The sequence below is a fragment of the Neofelis nebulosa genome, chromosome 12 (genome assembly GCF_028018385.1).
Source record: "Neofelis nebulosa isolate mNeoNeb1 chromosome 12, mNeoNeb1.pri, whole genome shotgun sequence".
NCBI classification, from domain to species: Eukaryota; Metazoa; Chordata; class Mammalia; order Carnivora; family Felidae; genus Neofelis; species Neofelis nebulosa.
The window spans coordinates 20,613,721-20,630,054 of NC_080793.1; the positions used below are offsets into that span (position 1 = coordinate 20,613,721).

The 16,334-nt window shown below is 51.7% G+C and overlaps 1 protein-coding gene across 1 annotated transcript; it reads left to right on the forward strand.

The window, feature by feature from the left end:
- The first annotated feature begins 1,320 nt into the window (after positions 1 to 1,320).
- Positions 1,321 to 15,887, forward strand: AMBP (alpha-1-microglobulin/bikunin precursor). Its single transcript, XM_058694417.1, has 10 exons — positions 1,321 to 1,560; positions 2,841 to 2,983; positions 4,931 to 5,007; positions 5,834 to 5,950; positions 6,416 to 6,517; positions 7,276 to 7,322; positions 13,255 to 13,336; positions 14,405 to 14,572; positions 14,894 to 15,067; positions 15,737 to 15,887. The coding sequence occupies exons 1-10, from the start codon at positions 1,444 to 1,446 to the stop codon at positions 15,766 to 15,768; spliced, it is 1,059 nt and encodes a 352-aa protein (XP_058550400.1). The 5' UTR covers positions 1,321 to 1,443; the 3' UTR covers positions 15,769 to 15,887.
- The last annotated feature ends 447 nt before the right edge of the window (positions 15,888 to 16,334 follow it).

Here is a 16,334-nt window from a genome sequence, read left to right on the forward strand (position 1 = left end):
CAGGTTCTTTAATACTCTCATTTAAATTGTTTCATGAACCCTATATAGTTTCCTAAGGCTGCCGTGAACAAAGTACCACAACTGGGTGGCTTAAAACAACAGGAGTGTAATCTCTCACAGGTCTGGAAGTTAGAAGTCTGACACCAGATTGTCAGCGGGGCCACATTCTTCCTGAAGGTTCAAGAAAAGAATCCTTGCTTGCCTCTCCCTAGCTTCACACGGCCGTCTTCCCTGCGGGTCCCTCTGTGTCTGTGTGTCTGAGTCTCCCTCCCATGTCTCTTATGAAGACACCAGTCATTAGATGCAGGGCCCGACCCCACCTTAACTAATCACGTCTGCAAATGAGGTCACGTTCTGAGGTTCCGGACGCACATGAATTTTGCAGGGGACGCTTGTGTTCAACCTGCTATCAACACATTCACCTCTTACCATGTGCCAGACATTGCCCTAGTGCTTTGCCAGGCGTAATGCCCACGCCCTCCCAACCGTGCTCTGAGCCAGGACCTGTTCTCTCCATTGACTGATGAGGAAACCAAGGCGCTGGGAGGGAAAGTCACTTGCCCGAGGCCAGCAGGGATGCAGTCTGCCTCCTGAGTCCGCGCTCTCAACCACCAGCCACTGCCTCCTGTCCCAGCAGCGCTGTGTCCCAGCAGAGAGGCCCTGGGCAAGGCACCTTACCTCTTGGAGACTCAAGTCCCCCATCTTTAAAGGGGAAAAATAGCACCTACTTTCTAGGGCTGTGGTGGGGATTGAGCTCAGTTCTGCGGTGTGCATGAAGTGTTGGAACAAAGGTGGCACACACAGCAGGTTCTCGATGAACGGGAGCTGCTATCATCATCATTCCTTCTATTATTTGCTCGGGCTGTGGGAAGCCAGGAGTCAGACGGGGAACTCTGGGGACAGGATGCCTGAGTTCTAGTCTGGGCTGTGCCTTAGACCTCCCTGCGGTCTGTGCTACGTCATTTCTTCCCCCTGGGTCTCGTTTCTCACGTGAGGAAGGGGCCCAATCAGGCTCATTCTGCCGGCTCACGGGGATGTGAGGTCCAGGTGGGATGAACTGAATGAACGACCCAGCGGGCGAGGCTCGTCTTCCCCTGTGGCAGGTGGGGAGGTCTCTCCGGGAGCCATTCTGGAGCCTGAGCCCGGCCCTGGGCTGCATCTGGGCCACGTTGTGTTTGGTCAACGCCTCCTCTGAAACAGCCTCCTTGACCCCTTGGGACTACTGACCCCGGGGCAGGGCGCTACAAGGGATCGATCAGACCTGGCCTTGGGGCCCTGATTGGTTCCGGCTGAGCGGCTGAGTGGGGCAAATACCAAGGTCACCTACAGGCTGCAGGCCCCCTCCCCAGTGTCAGTTCACAGCTGCTGCAGGCAGAGACACGGTGGCTCCTCTGTCCCCAGACTGAGTTTGTGAGTGACACCGAGGCAGAAGAGCCCAGAACCATGCGGAGCCTCAGGGCTCTGTTTCTGCTGCTCACTGCCTGCCTGGCGGTGAGTGCCAGCCCCGTGCTGACGCCGCCCGATGACATCCAAGTGCAAGAGAACTTTGACATCTCTAGGGTAAGGCTGGCCTCTCAGGCGGCGATGGCGGGGTGTCTGAGCAGGTGGGCCTCTCAGGGGGGCCAGTCTCCCAAGCCGAAACTCGGGGGCTGGGTCCCCAAGGGCCCTTCTGCTCAGACCGCCCGGGATTCGCCGAAACTACAACTTTATGCACCTGCCATTCCATTGGGCCTCTCGTCTGACGATCTCTGAGTCAGATGCCCTCACATGTGAACCTGCCTTCTTGGGGGCACAAGGGGAATCCGTGCTTCAGTTATAACCCAGCCTGGAAAAGGCTTCGTGCTGTCTGCTGCCCCTGCAGCCCCCTCACAGGGTTTAGCTTTCCGTGACCTCCTGCCCCCCTCCTCCCGCCCTTCACCTTTCGGCCCCTTCTCCCCCCTGCCCCCAACCCCCGTTACCATCCTGGGCCCTCTGCCCTTACAGGCCTGGCTGTGGACAGAGGTCTGGGTGGCACGGGGTAGACGTGAGGGGTAACGGGGAGCAGAGAAACAGGACAGAGATCGGGCCGGTGGGATTAAGAGGGCCGGCTGTTAAGTGCTGTGTGGGGGAGCCCCAGGACCACTCTCCGACCCCAGTTCTGTCCCCAGTCACTGGGTGACCTTGAACAGGACCTTGCCCACCCAGGGCTCAGTGTCCGCATCGGTATGAGGGGCTCTCAGAGCCTTCTGGCTGTGGATTTTGTCTATGCTAGAGACAAGCAAGGGTTGTGGGTGGAGGGGCCCGGAGGAGCAGGGTCCTGGGGTCATCTGGGGTGGCGAAGCATAGGAGGCTCCCCGGGGTCTTCAGGGGTGTGAGGGCTCTTTCCACCCTTTGCCCTGTGGGTGGGAGAAAGGGGCGGCAGCCTTGTCCTGAATTACTAGTTCAAGGAAGGGAGACCATTTCTAACACGGAGCTACGGGCTGCCTTCAAGGCGCCGAGCTCCCTGTCCCCAGAGGAGTGAAAGACGGGACTGCTGCTCTGGGGGCCGTGGTTGATGATGACCTTCAACCACGGGGATTTGTGCCTCATCCACGTGAGCAGCGCAGATCCTGTGCCTAAACAGGGTAAGGCCTTCCCCCCAAGCAGCATGGGACCCCGTGCACACACCCCCTTCCTAGGCTTGCTGTGGTAATGTGGGGCCACCGTTAGGCCCCATCCGTCCTCGAAGCTGCGTGGCCTCCAGTTAGCTACTGGAGGGAGGGAAGGGAGCGTAGAGAGGAGGGAAGGGAGCAGGTGCCTGGCCAGTCGTCTCTGCGCTCTGAGGCGAATCCAGATCCTCGGAGCTTGTGGCTCTCTCCTAGATCTACGGGAAGTGGTTCCACGTGGCCATGGGCTCCACCTGCCCGTGGCTGAAGAAGTTCATGGACAGGATGTCCATGAGCACGCTGGTGCTGGGCAAGGGGGCGACGGACAAGGAGATCAGCATGACCAGCACTCGTTGGCGGTGAGAACGGGGATGGGGCGGGAGGGGCGAGGGGGACCAGGGCCCATCTGCCACCCCCGCCCGGCTTCAGTCACCACCCAGTCCCGGAGAGTTAAGGTCTCTACCTCCAGCCGGGACCTTGCCTCCGAGCTCCAGGGCCCTCCGCTGCCCTCCGCCACGCAGCGCCCTGACACGTGCCTACTTTGCAGCCTGGTTTGCAACTCGATCCTGCGGTGTCCCTTAGCTCAGTCAGGGCCCTGCCAACCCCCAGGACCCAACCTGGAAACGTGGGTGGGAGGGAGGCATTGAGACTCCTCTCTCTGCTGCCACAGGCTGTTCAGTCCACCGTCAAGCCCTGTCCATTCTCCTCCTAAATCCCTCCAAGCTGCCCTCTGCTCCCTTCTTTACCATCCCCACCCTGCCAAGCCACCTGCCTGTCTCTCCTTGCTGTCTACGACACCCCGTCTCTACACTTCTCCCCACCTCTAATCTCCGACCGTTTACCCAGCAAACAAAAGACCTCTTGAAAACTCGCATCTGCTCAAAGTTTTCCATAGCTCCCTATTGCCCTGGGGATAAAGTTCAACTCCATTAATGGGGCCTTCTAGGCCCCTACCAGGACTCACCAGGTATTCGGTGACCGACCCAAGTAGACTTTGAGCTCCTGAAGCCCTTCACCCTCTTGCACCTGATGTTCCTTCTACTGGCGAAACGTCTCCCCACCTCTCTGGGCTAATTCCTATGGATCCTTTAGGACTCAGGTTCTAGGTCACTTCCTCCAGGAAGCCATCCCTGACTGCCACCCTCACCCCCACCCAGGTTCAGGTTACACACCTTCCTTTGTGCTCTTGGAGCACCTCATGCTTCTCCCCACTTGGCACACTGATTGCATCTGCCTCTGGTCTGCCCATGGGCCCTGCTCAGTCCTGAGGTCCATGAGGGGACAGAGTCCATCTTGCCCTCCTCTATATCCTCAGCCTGTCACACAGTGCCTGGCACATAGATGCTGCTCGATAAATGTTGATAAGATAAATAACAATCATCGTAACAACAGCTAGTATGTGCATAGTGCTTACTCTAAGCTGTTGTGTTTTTTTTTTTTTTTTTTTTTTTTTTTTTTTTTTTAATTTTTTTTTTCAACGTTTTTTATTTATTTTTTTTGGGACAGAGAGAGACAGAGCATGAACGGGGGAGGGGCAGAGAGAGAGGGAGACACAGAATCGGAAACAGGCTCCAGGCTCGGAGCCATCAGCCCAGAGCCTGACGCGGGGCTCGAACTCACGGACCGCGAGATCGTGACCTGGCTGAAGTCGGACGCTCAACCAACTGCGCCACCCAGGCGCCCTGTTGTGGTTTTTTTAATGTTTATTTTTGAGGGAGACAGAGAGCAAATGGGGGAGGGGCAGAGAGATAGGGAGACCCAGAATCCAAAGCAGGTTCCAGGCTCTGAGCTGTCAGCACAGAGCCTAACGCGGGGCTCGAACCCACAAACCGCAAGATCACGACCTGAGCTGAAGTCCGGCGCTTAACTGACTGAGCCACCCAGGCGCCCCAAAGCTGTTTAATAGTATCCTCTTGGATCCTGACAATGGCAATTTGAGGTGTCATTATCCCCCTTTCACAGAGGGACCTGGGGCCAGAGAGACACAGAGTAATAAAGGAATTAAAGCATTCATTCATCACTCCCCCCCTACTGCATCAGTCTGATGTGCAGATTTGGTTCAGGAAGTTGACGTTTAGGGCTGGCTTTGCCAAGGGGCAAGATTAGTCCCTTTTTCCTCTGTCCCTCTGTTCCCTTGTACGTGCGTGGGTCTCCTAGGACTGGCATGAGGATTAAACAGGATGTTTGGAAGTGCTACGTTCCAAATTACAAAAGAAAAAAATGTGAAGAGGACCCCGCAGGAGAGTGGGTGTGGGGACCACGGTCTCTACCAGCGGTTACCTTTCTTTTGGTGTGTACATCTCCAGGAGAGGCACCTGCGAGGAGATCTCCGGGGCTTATGAGAAAACAGACACTGACGGAAAGTTCCTCTATCATAAGCCCAGTAAGTTGAATTGGAGGCATCCTCCGCAGCTCTCTCCCCTTTGCTGAAAAAGACCTTGTGGTGTCTTAACCTGTTTTTCCTTCTGCCTCACCTCTCTGTGTCCCCAAAGCCTTCCCTCCCATTTTTCTGAGATGTCCTCTGGGCTTTCTGTATGTATTCCTCCTCTTTCCCTTCTCCTGCCTTCTCTCTCGTGCACTCGAGAGCATCCAGAATGAAAGGGGTGTCACTGAATTCTGAGGATAACATCAGGAGTTCGTCAGCGTTCATGGTGGCCATCTGCAATCAGTTGATAAAAATTATGCTAAACATCTACCATGTGCAGGGTGCATGGTGCTGTCACAGAAGGAATTTATTCCTTCTGGACATGAATTTATTCATTCACCCAGCAGATGTTTGTTGACTATGCTCTATGTGTCAAATAACTGCGCTGGAAGTGGAACCTATGAATGTTTGGGTAGGTGGATGTTTGAATAAATAAATGAGAAAATAAGCAAATGATTGGTAAACGAGCGCATATATGGATGGCAGATAAGTGAGTTAATCAGTCATCTAGCAGATAAATCGATGGGTTAATGGGTGGAGGAAAGAAGGGGGGAGAGAAGGGAAGGGAAGTAGAAGGGAAGGAAAGAAGGAAGGAAATGGTTTGACGTATGGAAAGGATGGATGGATGGGATGATGGTGGATGAATTAATGATAAATATATGGAGGAGATGGATGGATAGATGGATGGACGAACAGATGATGTACGGGTGAATAGGTGAAGGAATTCAGGCTAGAGGAGCCTTCTGACAACCGATGCCTTTGGCCTCCCGCATCCCCCATGCAGGATGGAACATCACCATGGAGTCCTATGTGGTCCACACCAACTATGACGAGTACGCCATCCTTCTGACCAAGAAATTCAGCCACCACCATGGGCCCACCATTACCGCCAAGCTCTATGGTAACAGCGTGGAGCTAGATAAGTCCACAGGAGTTGGGGGCGGGAGGAGGCCAGTGATTTAGGGACAGTGGAGTGGGGAGGAGTCGGGAGTTCTGCTCCATCCTTCTGATAAAACCGTAGTTGTGGGAAAGGTGGAAACATTTACTCCCCCTGGAGGAGGCAGAGCTCAGTCTCCCGTCTGAGGTAGAATCCTTTTCTTTTGGTTTTTAATTCCAGAGTTTCCGGGTCTGTAACAGAACCAGCAGAAAAAACCACGCGTGGGGATTTGGGAGACCTGGGGTCGGAGGGAGTCTGGGAGGGACACCTCTTCTCCTTGTGGAGCCAATCTTTCCATAAGTGTATTGAGGAGATCACACTGGGCTGATAGCTTCCAGCTCCTAAATGACAATCACTGGGCAAAATAATCCCACGTCTTGCTAGCCTAGGCACCTGGGGTTCGAGGCGTCTTCTCTGCTTCCCTTGCAGGGCGACAGCCACAGCTTCGAGAAAGCCTGCTGGAGGAGTTCAGGGAGGTCGCCTTGGGTGTGGGCATCCCCGAGGACTCCATCTTCACGATGGCCGACAAAGGTAAATGTGACCCCGCCCCGCCCCACCCCACCTTTCTGTCTCCTCCTCATCCTTCACGGTCCTCAGAGAGCATCTTCCCAGGCCCTGGGTCTTTCCTGTAACCCTCGGAGATACGTAGGATTATAGTCCCCCTCCCCTCTTTATAGAGAAGGTAGCCGGGGCCCCCAGATTTGTTCCAGGTCACACAGCAAATGTGCTTGGTGGAGCTGAGACTAGAACCAATTGAGCATTCAGCCTCGTGCCACCTGTTAAACTGAGGTTATAGCCAGAATCCACAGGTAGCTCGCAGAAGGCAATCCAGTATTGGGGTCAAGAGTATGGGCTCGAGGTAGAGTACCGAAATTCAAGTTGAGCTGTGTGGCTTCTGGCTAGTCAACCTTCCGGGGCCTTATTTTCCTCATCTGTAAAATGGGGCATCACACTGCCTCTCTTATATGTTGCTGTGGGAAGTCAGTGAGAGGAAGCCTTTAAATACGATAGCGCTGTGCCCAGTGTCTAGTAAGTGCTCAGTAAGCGTTAGCCATTGCTGTTCTTTGATGGTGCTGCTGGCGACGATGGTGCGGCCACCAGCTTGTGGCTTTTCCAACGAATGACCTTCAGCAGGCCACGTGAGTGGAGCCATTCATGAAGCGGGTTAATGCAGAAGACAGTTCCCAGCGGAGTGCCCCCTGGCACGCAGTCATTAGCATTATGAAAGAAACAAAGCCCTCTCTGGGTCTTGGCCCTCTTACCCACCTCTCTCTTCTGTCCTGGCCTAGGTGAGTGTGTCCCTGGGGAGCAGGAACCAGAGCCCTCTCCACTCACGGTGAGCACTTTTTCCCACCCCATCCCCACCCTGCCTGCTTGATTTTTGCTGCCCTTGCTTAGGTCCCACTGTGGTGGTGGGTGGGGTCATTGAGAGAGGTTGAGAGAAGGCAGTGGAAGGCATGGGGTCTTGAAGTCAGAACCCTCCCCCCCCCCCACAGGGCTCAATCTCAGATCTACCATCTGGGCCAGTTGGTGCCCTATCCAGACCTCACTTTTCCTCATCTGTGAAATGGGGTAGTTACACTTACCTTCCATGGGCTAGAATTCAGTGACATATTGGAAAAATTCTTAGCATAGTGCCTAAAGCCAGTGAAATACTCAATAACGAAATGATGATACCCAATACTTAAGAAATAAAAGACAAAGTCAATTGATCTCCAAAAAACCAGCAAACCTGAGAGCAGGCAGCTTCTCAGTCACCTCTTCTATCTACTATTCTGCCTTTTGATGTTTTGGGCTTCCTTACTCTTCTGCTTTATTTTCCTGCCTTTACCATATCGATTAAGCTTTCTTCGTTTTTTTTTTTTTTTTCTGTCATTATTTGGAAATTATATATCCGGATTTATTTTACCAACGTGTGTGTGCATATACATGCGTGTATACATGTATAAATTTTCAAGGCTATGTTTCTGAACAAATATATATTATAAATATATTAGAAACATAGTCTCAAAAATTTTTTTAAAATACAAGAAAGTAAGAAAAGAGTGTCCTTATTCCTACATAGAATCAGCACTGTTAACATTGTTTGCTTCTGTGTTTTTAAAGAAAAATTATCATTGATTTTACGAAAGCCAACATGTGCTCATTATACGGAATTAAAATTAAAAAAGATAAAAATAAGATAAATAAAAATAAAGAATTAAAATCATGCTGAAAAGGATACAGAGTAAGAGTTTTAAAAAATGCCACCACCTAGGGGCGCCTGGGTGGCGCAGTCGGTTAAGTGTCCGACTTCAGCCAGGTCACGATCTCGCGGTCCATGAGTTCGAGCCCCGCGTCAGGCTCTGGGCTGATGGCTCGGAGCCTGGAGCCTGTTTCAGATTCTGTGTCTCCCTCTCTCTCTGCCCCTCCCCCGTTCATGCTCTGTCTCTCTCTGTCCCAAAAATAAATAAAAAAGCGTTGAAAAAAAAAATTAAAAAAAAAAAATGCCACCACCCAAAAACTACCAATATTCACATTAATCCAGCAATTTTGGCACGTGCACATGTGGAGGGAAGGACAGATAGAAGGAATGCACAGATTTCTGCACAGATTCAGGCATACTGTTATAAAATGGGATGATATCGCAGATGTTATTTTGAGCTTTAAAAAGCATTCTTTGTAGTTTTATTTGAATTAAGAAAAAAACAACGCGGTTGGACTTTTTGAACTTCAAATAAGCATCTGTCGCCATCTTTCCCAGTCACTTAGTAAAAGTTCTGGAATGGATTCTACACTCACTCTTGGTGAATATAACCACAGCGTCTCCATTCCTGAGTTACTTATTTCTATCAATCTCTTCATTAATGCCTTCACCAAGTGGTGTTTACAAGGCGGGTTCATGGGTGTTTTAATCCTTGGATTCTTCCGTTTGAGAAAAGTCTGCCCATTTCCTTCATACTTGAATGGCATTTTGCTTGGGCGTCACATTCTTGGGTCATGTTTCCTTTCCCTCGGAATGTTGTCTGCACTGCTCTGTTGTTCTCAAGAGCTAATCATCACTCTGGGAAAGCCTGAGGCCAGCCTGCTGTTTCTTCTCCTTGTAAGCAATTTGTTTCTTCTGCCCAGATGCCAGGACAAACTTTATCCTTGAACTCTGTATCTTTTTTTTTTTTTTCAATTTTTTAAAGTAAGCTTTAAGCCCAATATGGGGCATGCACTCACGATCCTGAGATCAAGAGTCACATGCTCTACTGACCGAGTCAGCCGGAACACTCCACAGTCAGTATCTTAACAAGGACATGTCTTGGTGTTGAGAATTCCATGCCAGAATTTCCTGGAATTCAGTGTGCCCTTCCCATCCACAGATTACATTTTTCTGTGGGGTTTTGCTACTTTGGGAACACTTGTTCTCTCATCCTGGAGCATCTTTGTCTTCCACACATGCTAGGTGTTCTCAGTTGCTTTCATCTGTATTCACTGGGCTTCTCCCGGGATTCTCGCTCGTCTTTCTTCTGGGACAGTCATTCCATTTAGCAGCATCTATTCTGTTCCTTGCTATTTCTGACTTATTCACTAGCTCTGAATGTATGTTGTCTTCGTTCTCAATTTTTTATATCTAGGCCTGAATTTTGTCTTTTATTGTATTCTGTTGTTTACCACTTTGTCTTTGAGTCTTGTTTTAATGAATATATGTTTTCATTAAGCAATTTTATAGCTTGAGGCCACTGAAGAATTTCCTTCAGCTTGTTGAGTTGTATTTTCTTCTACATTGGTGTCATAGGTGGGGTTTCCTAGATCAACACCTGTAGAGCAGGTGTGAAGGAAGAACTGGGCAGGAGAAGTGGACCGGTGATGTGGTCATGATGCCTCAGCCAACCCTGTGGGAGCTCTAGAACTGGGTGGGGGTGGGGGGAACCTTTGGAGTTGTCTCATGATGGTGCCAAGGGGTGGGGCCTTAATACCCGGATTTTGATCATGTTCTGGGGATCAGCCTGGGGGAGGAAGCATGACCCTGAGTGAGAGGGGTCCCCTTAGCTGAGGCAGTCCCAACAGGGGCTGACAGCTCAGGCTGGGAATGTAAGCCCACTCCTCAGGGGAGGTCTAGGCAGTTCATGACAGGAGCCACCACAGTCGGGCTCTTTCTATAGTGCAGCCTATTTACTCCTTCATCTCAGAAATGGGTCTGGATAGTCTCTGTGCCATTTCTTTTTATCTTGTTCCTGCTCAGTTTTAGCCTGTCTGCTGTGATATGGTGGGGTGGGGGGTTTCATTTATTCCTTGGTCATTTCCCCCAATAAAATTGAGCTGAGCCCCCTCCTACCCAAATGCAGTCTAAGGTCTGGGTATTTTGTGTTCCATTGACTTTTCTGAAGTCCAAGGAAAGGGTGGGAAGGAGCAGGGGTGGAAGAGCTTTCCTAAGGCATGCCATCTTGGCTGGAATACCCTTGCTTGCTTTCTCTTTTGAAGAACTACGTGGGGTTCATTCCACCTGGTCAGGGCAGTGACATCTGTCTGCCCCATGTCAATACCCCTGGTGCATTTGATCGTGTAGTCCCAGAACCTTCACTTAGAGAGAGAAGGCCTCTAGTCTGTTTCCTCTTTTCTTCCCAGAAGTCGTCTTCACGACTTCTCTGTCAGAAGAGGAAAAAGAAAAGGTCCCTCAATTAATTTCCTTCTCTCAGGATTCGGGAGTCTTAGGGAGAATGATCAGAAATTGAATGACTTGGGAGTTAGAGGGCAGAGTTAGGAGTTGACCATCCTGTTCAGCTCCAAAATACTTGATTTCTTTCCTTGATCAACCGTTTTACTTTTTGCTTTCCACCATGCCCCTTTCCTTGACTGAGCCATGCTGATGAACATTTGGAGACTGATATTCTGAATTCATTTTCTTGCTGTTAGGACTGGGAAAAGGCGATCTTGAGGGAAATTTGGATCTTCCATCTTCACGCCCATCTCGACGGAATCTGTATTTCTTTATCACTGTCAAGCATGAAACCATAAGTGGTGTCTGCCTTTGCAGAAAAGAAAACTGGAGCACACTTTGCATTTCTTCTTTCCAGGCTTCCCACATGTCTGGTTTTGTGGATGTAATCTGAGGTTGACATTTATATTTTCCACCTTTTGTTACATTTTTTTTTTTAATGTTGATTCTTGAGGTAGGGACAGACAGACTGTGAGGGGGGGGAGGGGCAGAGAGAGAGGGAGACACAGAATCGGAAGCAGGCTCCGGGCTCCGAGCTGTCAGCACAGAGCCCGACGCGGGGCTCGAACTCACGCGCTGTGAGATCATGACCTGAGCCGAAGTCGGACGCTCAACCGACTGAGACACCGAGGCACCCCTCCACCTTTTGTTCTGAGGATGACTTTTAACATTTACGTTATGTGACCATTGGAACAACCATTTAACCTCAACTCTGTTTTATTGGCTTTATAGTTTATCATAATTTCTTGCTATTGCATCATCCATTTTTTTTTTTGTACTTAGATTCCTCTCTCAATTGGTGGGAATATTTTTGTAGGTTTAAGATTTTATTTTTAAGTACTCTCTGTACCCCACATGGGGCTCGAACTCACAACCCAAAGATTAAGAGTCACATGGTCCACTGACTGAGCCAGCCAGGTGCCCTGGAATATTTCTATAAGTAGTTTTTTATTTTTATTTTTTCTGAATAAACACATGGGTGGCAAACTACTGGATCCCTGCGTGTTTGAAAATGTGCTTATCACATGGTCAACAGCTTAGATGAGTACGGAATCTTTTCTCTCTTATAAACTTCAGATGTTGCTCTGCAGATTCTGTCATTTAATGCTGCTGTTTACTACACGGTCCGTTAGGCTCTTTATCCTTTGTCTCTAGGAAGTGTCCACGTGGGGCTCTTCATTAATTTTACCTCATTCCCTTTGACCCCAATTTATAATTGGACAACTCAAGTCTTTCTTCAACTCAGAAAAGTTTTCTTCTATTATTTCTATATCGATTGCCTCTCCTTCTAGAATTCCTACTATGTGAATATATTTCTTATGATCATTTAGCCAGTTCATTCTCTACGGTATGGTTAAATTAAACAAAATCCTTCCCATCTCCAGTAACTTCCTTCTTTCATTCTATTCATTTCCATAACCGTTGGCCCCTGGGATATTGACGCAGTGTCATCATGAATTCATTGATGGTTTAAGTTTTCTCCTGTTTCCTGCTGTCATCCTGCGTGTGGTGGAGGTATTTCTCCTGAGCAGCTGCATTATTTCAATTGTGCCATGATTTTTTCTCTCTTCCTTCATCCTCACCAAAGAAGAAGGCCTATGTGCAACCAGCTTGAGAGACAGTTGGGAGTCCCTGATCATAGCTTTAGTTGCACCTTAAAAGGAGAACATTGAAAGTTACCACAGATTTACTTTTTCAGATTCTAGTCTCTCCCATCCCTGCTGGCTGGCAGTTTCCCTGCTCATCCCTTTTTTAATGGCCTTGGGATCCTGCCTCAGGGGACTCTACACTTAGCCTTTTGCCAGCTTTGGCAGCCTGCCCCGCTCTTTAGTCCCCACCACTCCCCACCGCCACAGCTGAGAGTGTCAGGGTCAGTCTGGGGTCCCTTCTCCATACCTTCTAGGTGGCTTTTCCTTTGCAAGCGACTGACAATGATAGTCTGGTCAGCCCTTCCTGCAAATCATTCACACCCACACTCCACCGTGTAGAAACACCTTCAAGTTTCTGGCACGGAAATGCTGCTCTTCCCTGGTTTCCAATTCAGATGATTTTTTTTCCCCCTCACTATTTTATTTTTTATTTTTTTTATTTAACGTTTATTTATTTTTGGGACAGAGAGAGACAGAGCATGAACGGGGGAGGGGCAGAGAGAGAGGGAGACACAGAACCGGAAGCAGGCTCCAGGCTCCGAGCCGTCAGCCCGGAGCCCGACGCGGGGCTCGAACTCGCGGACCGCGAGATCGTGACCTGAGCCGAAGTCGGACGCTTAACCGACTGCGCCACCCAGGCGCCCCTTTTCCCTCACTATTTTATTCCTTTGGGCATTTCAACTAGAATTTGGATACAGGGGTGTTGTTCTACTCCATGGTTCTGATTTTCCTTTCAGACTAGAAACCTATCTTGTGATGCCCATTCTGGGATTCAGGTTGATACCTTTGGGAAAACCAGTCCATTAACCGGTGTAGTAACTCTGCTTCTGTGTGCACCCTGATTCCCAAAGCAAGTGGTTTTTATATATTCCAGGGGTACAGGTGAGCAATAGTGGCAAGGTCCCCACAACAGCTTCTCTTTCTCTCCACCCCAGAGAGCCCGGCGGGCTGTGCTGCCCCAGGAAGAGGAAGGATCAGGGGCCGGGCCACTAGCAACTGATTTCAGCAAGAAGGAAGGTAATGACCACTCACCTTTCCACCCGCTTCTGTCACACTGCAGAGAGGAAGGGCCCATGGGTGGCTCACACAAGCTGCCCCCACCACCACGAAGTCTTTCTTATTTGTCTGTTGGTCAAGGACTGGGACTAGGAAAGGCAAATCAAGGCCTCTGCGTGGTGCCAGGGGTCGTGAGGGGAGAGAGAGGAACATAAGGTGTGGCCCCTGGGCTCAGGAACTCTCCACTCCATGATGAGAAGCGCGTTCTGGCCCTGTCTGTGCCACTGTGTGGCCTCCTAGCCTACGTTTCCTCCTCTCCGCAGCGGATAACAGCCTGCTGTGCTCACGATCAGGGCTTCTGTGGGAGCAGGTTGGAGCAGGACGTGAGGTTGCCCTGCGTGGTGGACAGTGTTCACGAATGACTCACCCTCCAGCTTGCTCAGCAAACGCTCAGCCCTGCTCCACCCTGTGCTGGGTCCTGGGGGTCATCCAGACAAACCCGTGCCTTTTCCAAACTTGTGGTCTGGTAGGGGAGGCAGGCAGAGAAGCCGATGGACCCAAAAGGCAGGGTCAGCTAAGGGGGTGGGGGAGCTCAGAGGAGGGAGGAGTCAGGGGATCTAGGAGGACTTCCTGGATGAAGGGGAATTCGTGCGGTGTCCAGGTATCCAGGCAGGGGTCTATGGAGGAAGGTCCTCCAGGGGCCGGAGCAGTGGAAGAAAAGGCATGGGTGTGGGACTAAAGGGGAGAGGTCAGGCCGGCACGGCTGCTGTCGCCGAGTGCACCGCCACCTGCTATTATTAGAGTCCCTGGATGGACAAGACCAACACGGGACGGTGGGCCAGTGGGTCGCTGGGTTATGGCGTGGAATGGGCACGGATTTTGGAGCCCACGGGGTTTTGAATCTCAGCACTCTGTGATCCTGGGCAGGTCCCTTTACCTCTCAATTTCCTCGTCTATAAAAATGAGTTGACAATCCTTCCTGTGAGTGTGGAGGGGAAAACTAAACTAGATGGTGCATGTTAAGCGTCCAGCCCGGTGACAGGTATACAGGAAGCACTCAGTAAGAGCTGCTGTTCTGCCCCTCTCCAGATGCCTGCCAGCTGGGCCACGCAGAAGGCCCTTGCCTGGGGATGGTCACGAGGTATTTCTATAATGGCTCATCCATGGCCTGTGAGACCTTCCAATATGGCGGCTGCCTGGGCAACGGCAACAACTTCGCCTCAGAGAAGGAGTGTCTGCAGACCTGCCGAACCGTGGGTGAGCACGGGCCCCTCCCCTCCATGCATGCTGCACCCCACACCCTGTCCTCCCAACAAGACACCTGCCGGGTGAACAGGGAGCTGAGAGAGAGGAGGTTCCAGGGGTAGAATTCTGGGGCAAGCTTCCTGAAGTCACAGGAAGTGCACATCTGGATGTGGGTGCCCCAGGCCAGTGACTGGTTTCCATGGGTCCCAGCTTCCCAGTCCGGAGGAACCAAGTGCTCTGGACGAGCAGGGCAACCTGGTTCAGGCCCTTTGCCGGGTGTCCCGGGTCGGCCGCGCAGAAGGACTGACGCTCCGCGCCCCACCTTCCCCACAGCGGCCTGCAGCCTCCCCATAGTGACCGGCCCCTGCCGAGGCTACAGCCAGCTCTGGGCATTCGATGCCGCCCAGGGGAAATGCGTCCTCTTCACCTATGGCGGCTGCCAAGGCAACGGCAACAAGTTCTACTCAGAGAAGGAGTGCAGGGAGTACTGTGGTGTCCCCGGCAACGGTAGGAGGACCCGTGGGTGCTACTGGGTCCAGGCGGGAGAGCCCTGGTAGGGAGTGGGGGTCCGGAGAGGTGAGTTCTAGACTCCACCAGATGACCGGCCCATCCGCTCTCTGGGCCTGTTCCCCATCTGTAAAGTGGGGCTAAACCCTTACCCCAGCTGGGACGGGGCACCAGGGAGGCACAGGCCAGACCTGAGCCTGGCAGAGACGGCCTCTGCTTCTGGGCTGCCACGTTCGGGCTGGCCACGTTGGGCGAGTACCAGTTTGAGCCTCATTTTGTTTTCTGCTGTAAAATGGGACAAAAGTACCCACTCGGATTTCACAGTGCCTGGACGGTGAGGGCTCGGCTGACGGCAGCCGTCACTGGTCCTGATGGTCATGCTGTGATGACCACAGTAATAGCATGCCAGGGGAACAGCAGCCATTTGATTTCTGTGCCGTGTCTCCCCACTGGGAGAAGAGGCCAAAGACCAGATCATTCTGTGGGATGCACTTTGGAGACACCAGGTCATGCAGCAAGCAGGCAGCAGTTTCTGGCCTCAAGCTCAGGTCCCAAGTCAGCCCAAGCTGCCTTCCCTCCTCCGTGAGGCGTCCCCATCCCGACTGTCCCCATCCACAGACGCCCTGGGCGAGCCCCACACCTACCTGCCGAGCTTCTCTGTGTCCACAGGTGACGAGGAGCTGCTGCCCATCGCCAGCTGATCGGCCCGCAGGCCACACGGTGGCAGGGAGGGTGCAGGCCGTGTCTGTTCCGGTGCCCCACGTCAGGCCGGGCCGGGTGACCCGGGTTCAAATAAAAACGAAATTGTGGACTCCTGAAACTCCACGTCGTGACTGTTCATTGTCAAGATAAAGCGTAAGGGGTAGCAGGGAGAGGGGGAGACAAAGCCGGGGCAGGCGGGAGTTACCCCAGCTTTCCCCGGAAGTGAAAAGCGTGTTGGAAGTGTAATAGAACTGTCCTCGGGCCATGAAGTTGGCTGTGCAGATTGAGACCCAAGTCTCAGTTCCGTTTACTCCACAACACTATCAAATGGGCCTGTCATTTTAATAAACCCAGAAAAGGAGAGAAGAAACACCTCTGGGGACTTGTTTGTGGGTGAGGTTCGAATAGGGTTCAGAAGAGGGGACCGTGCCCTCTTTGCCCAGGTGCCAGGCGGGTCACGGCCACCGGCCCACCGTGCCTGAAGCAACAACCCCTGCCCTTTGCGGCACCAACACCCATGCCACAACCATGTGGCCGCAGCCACGTCCCCAGCACGAGCTGCCAG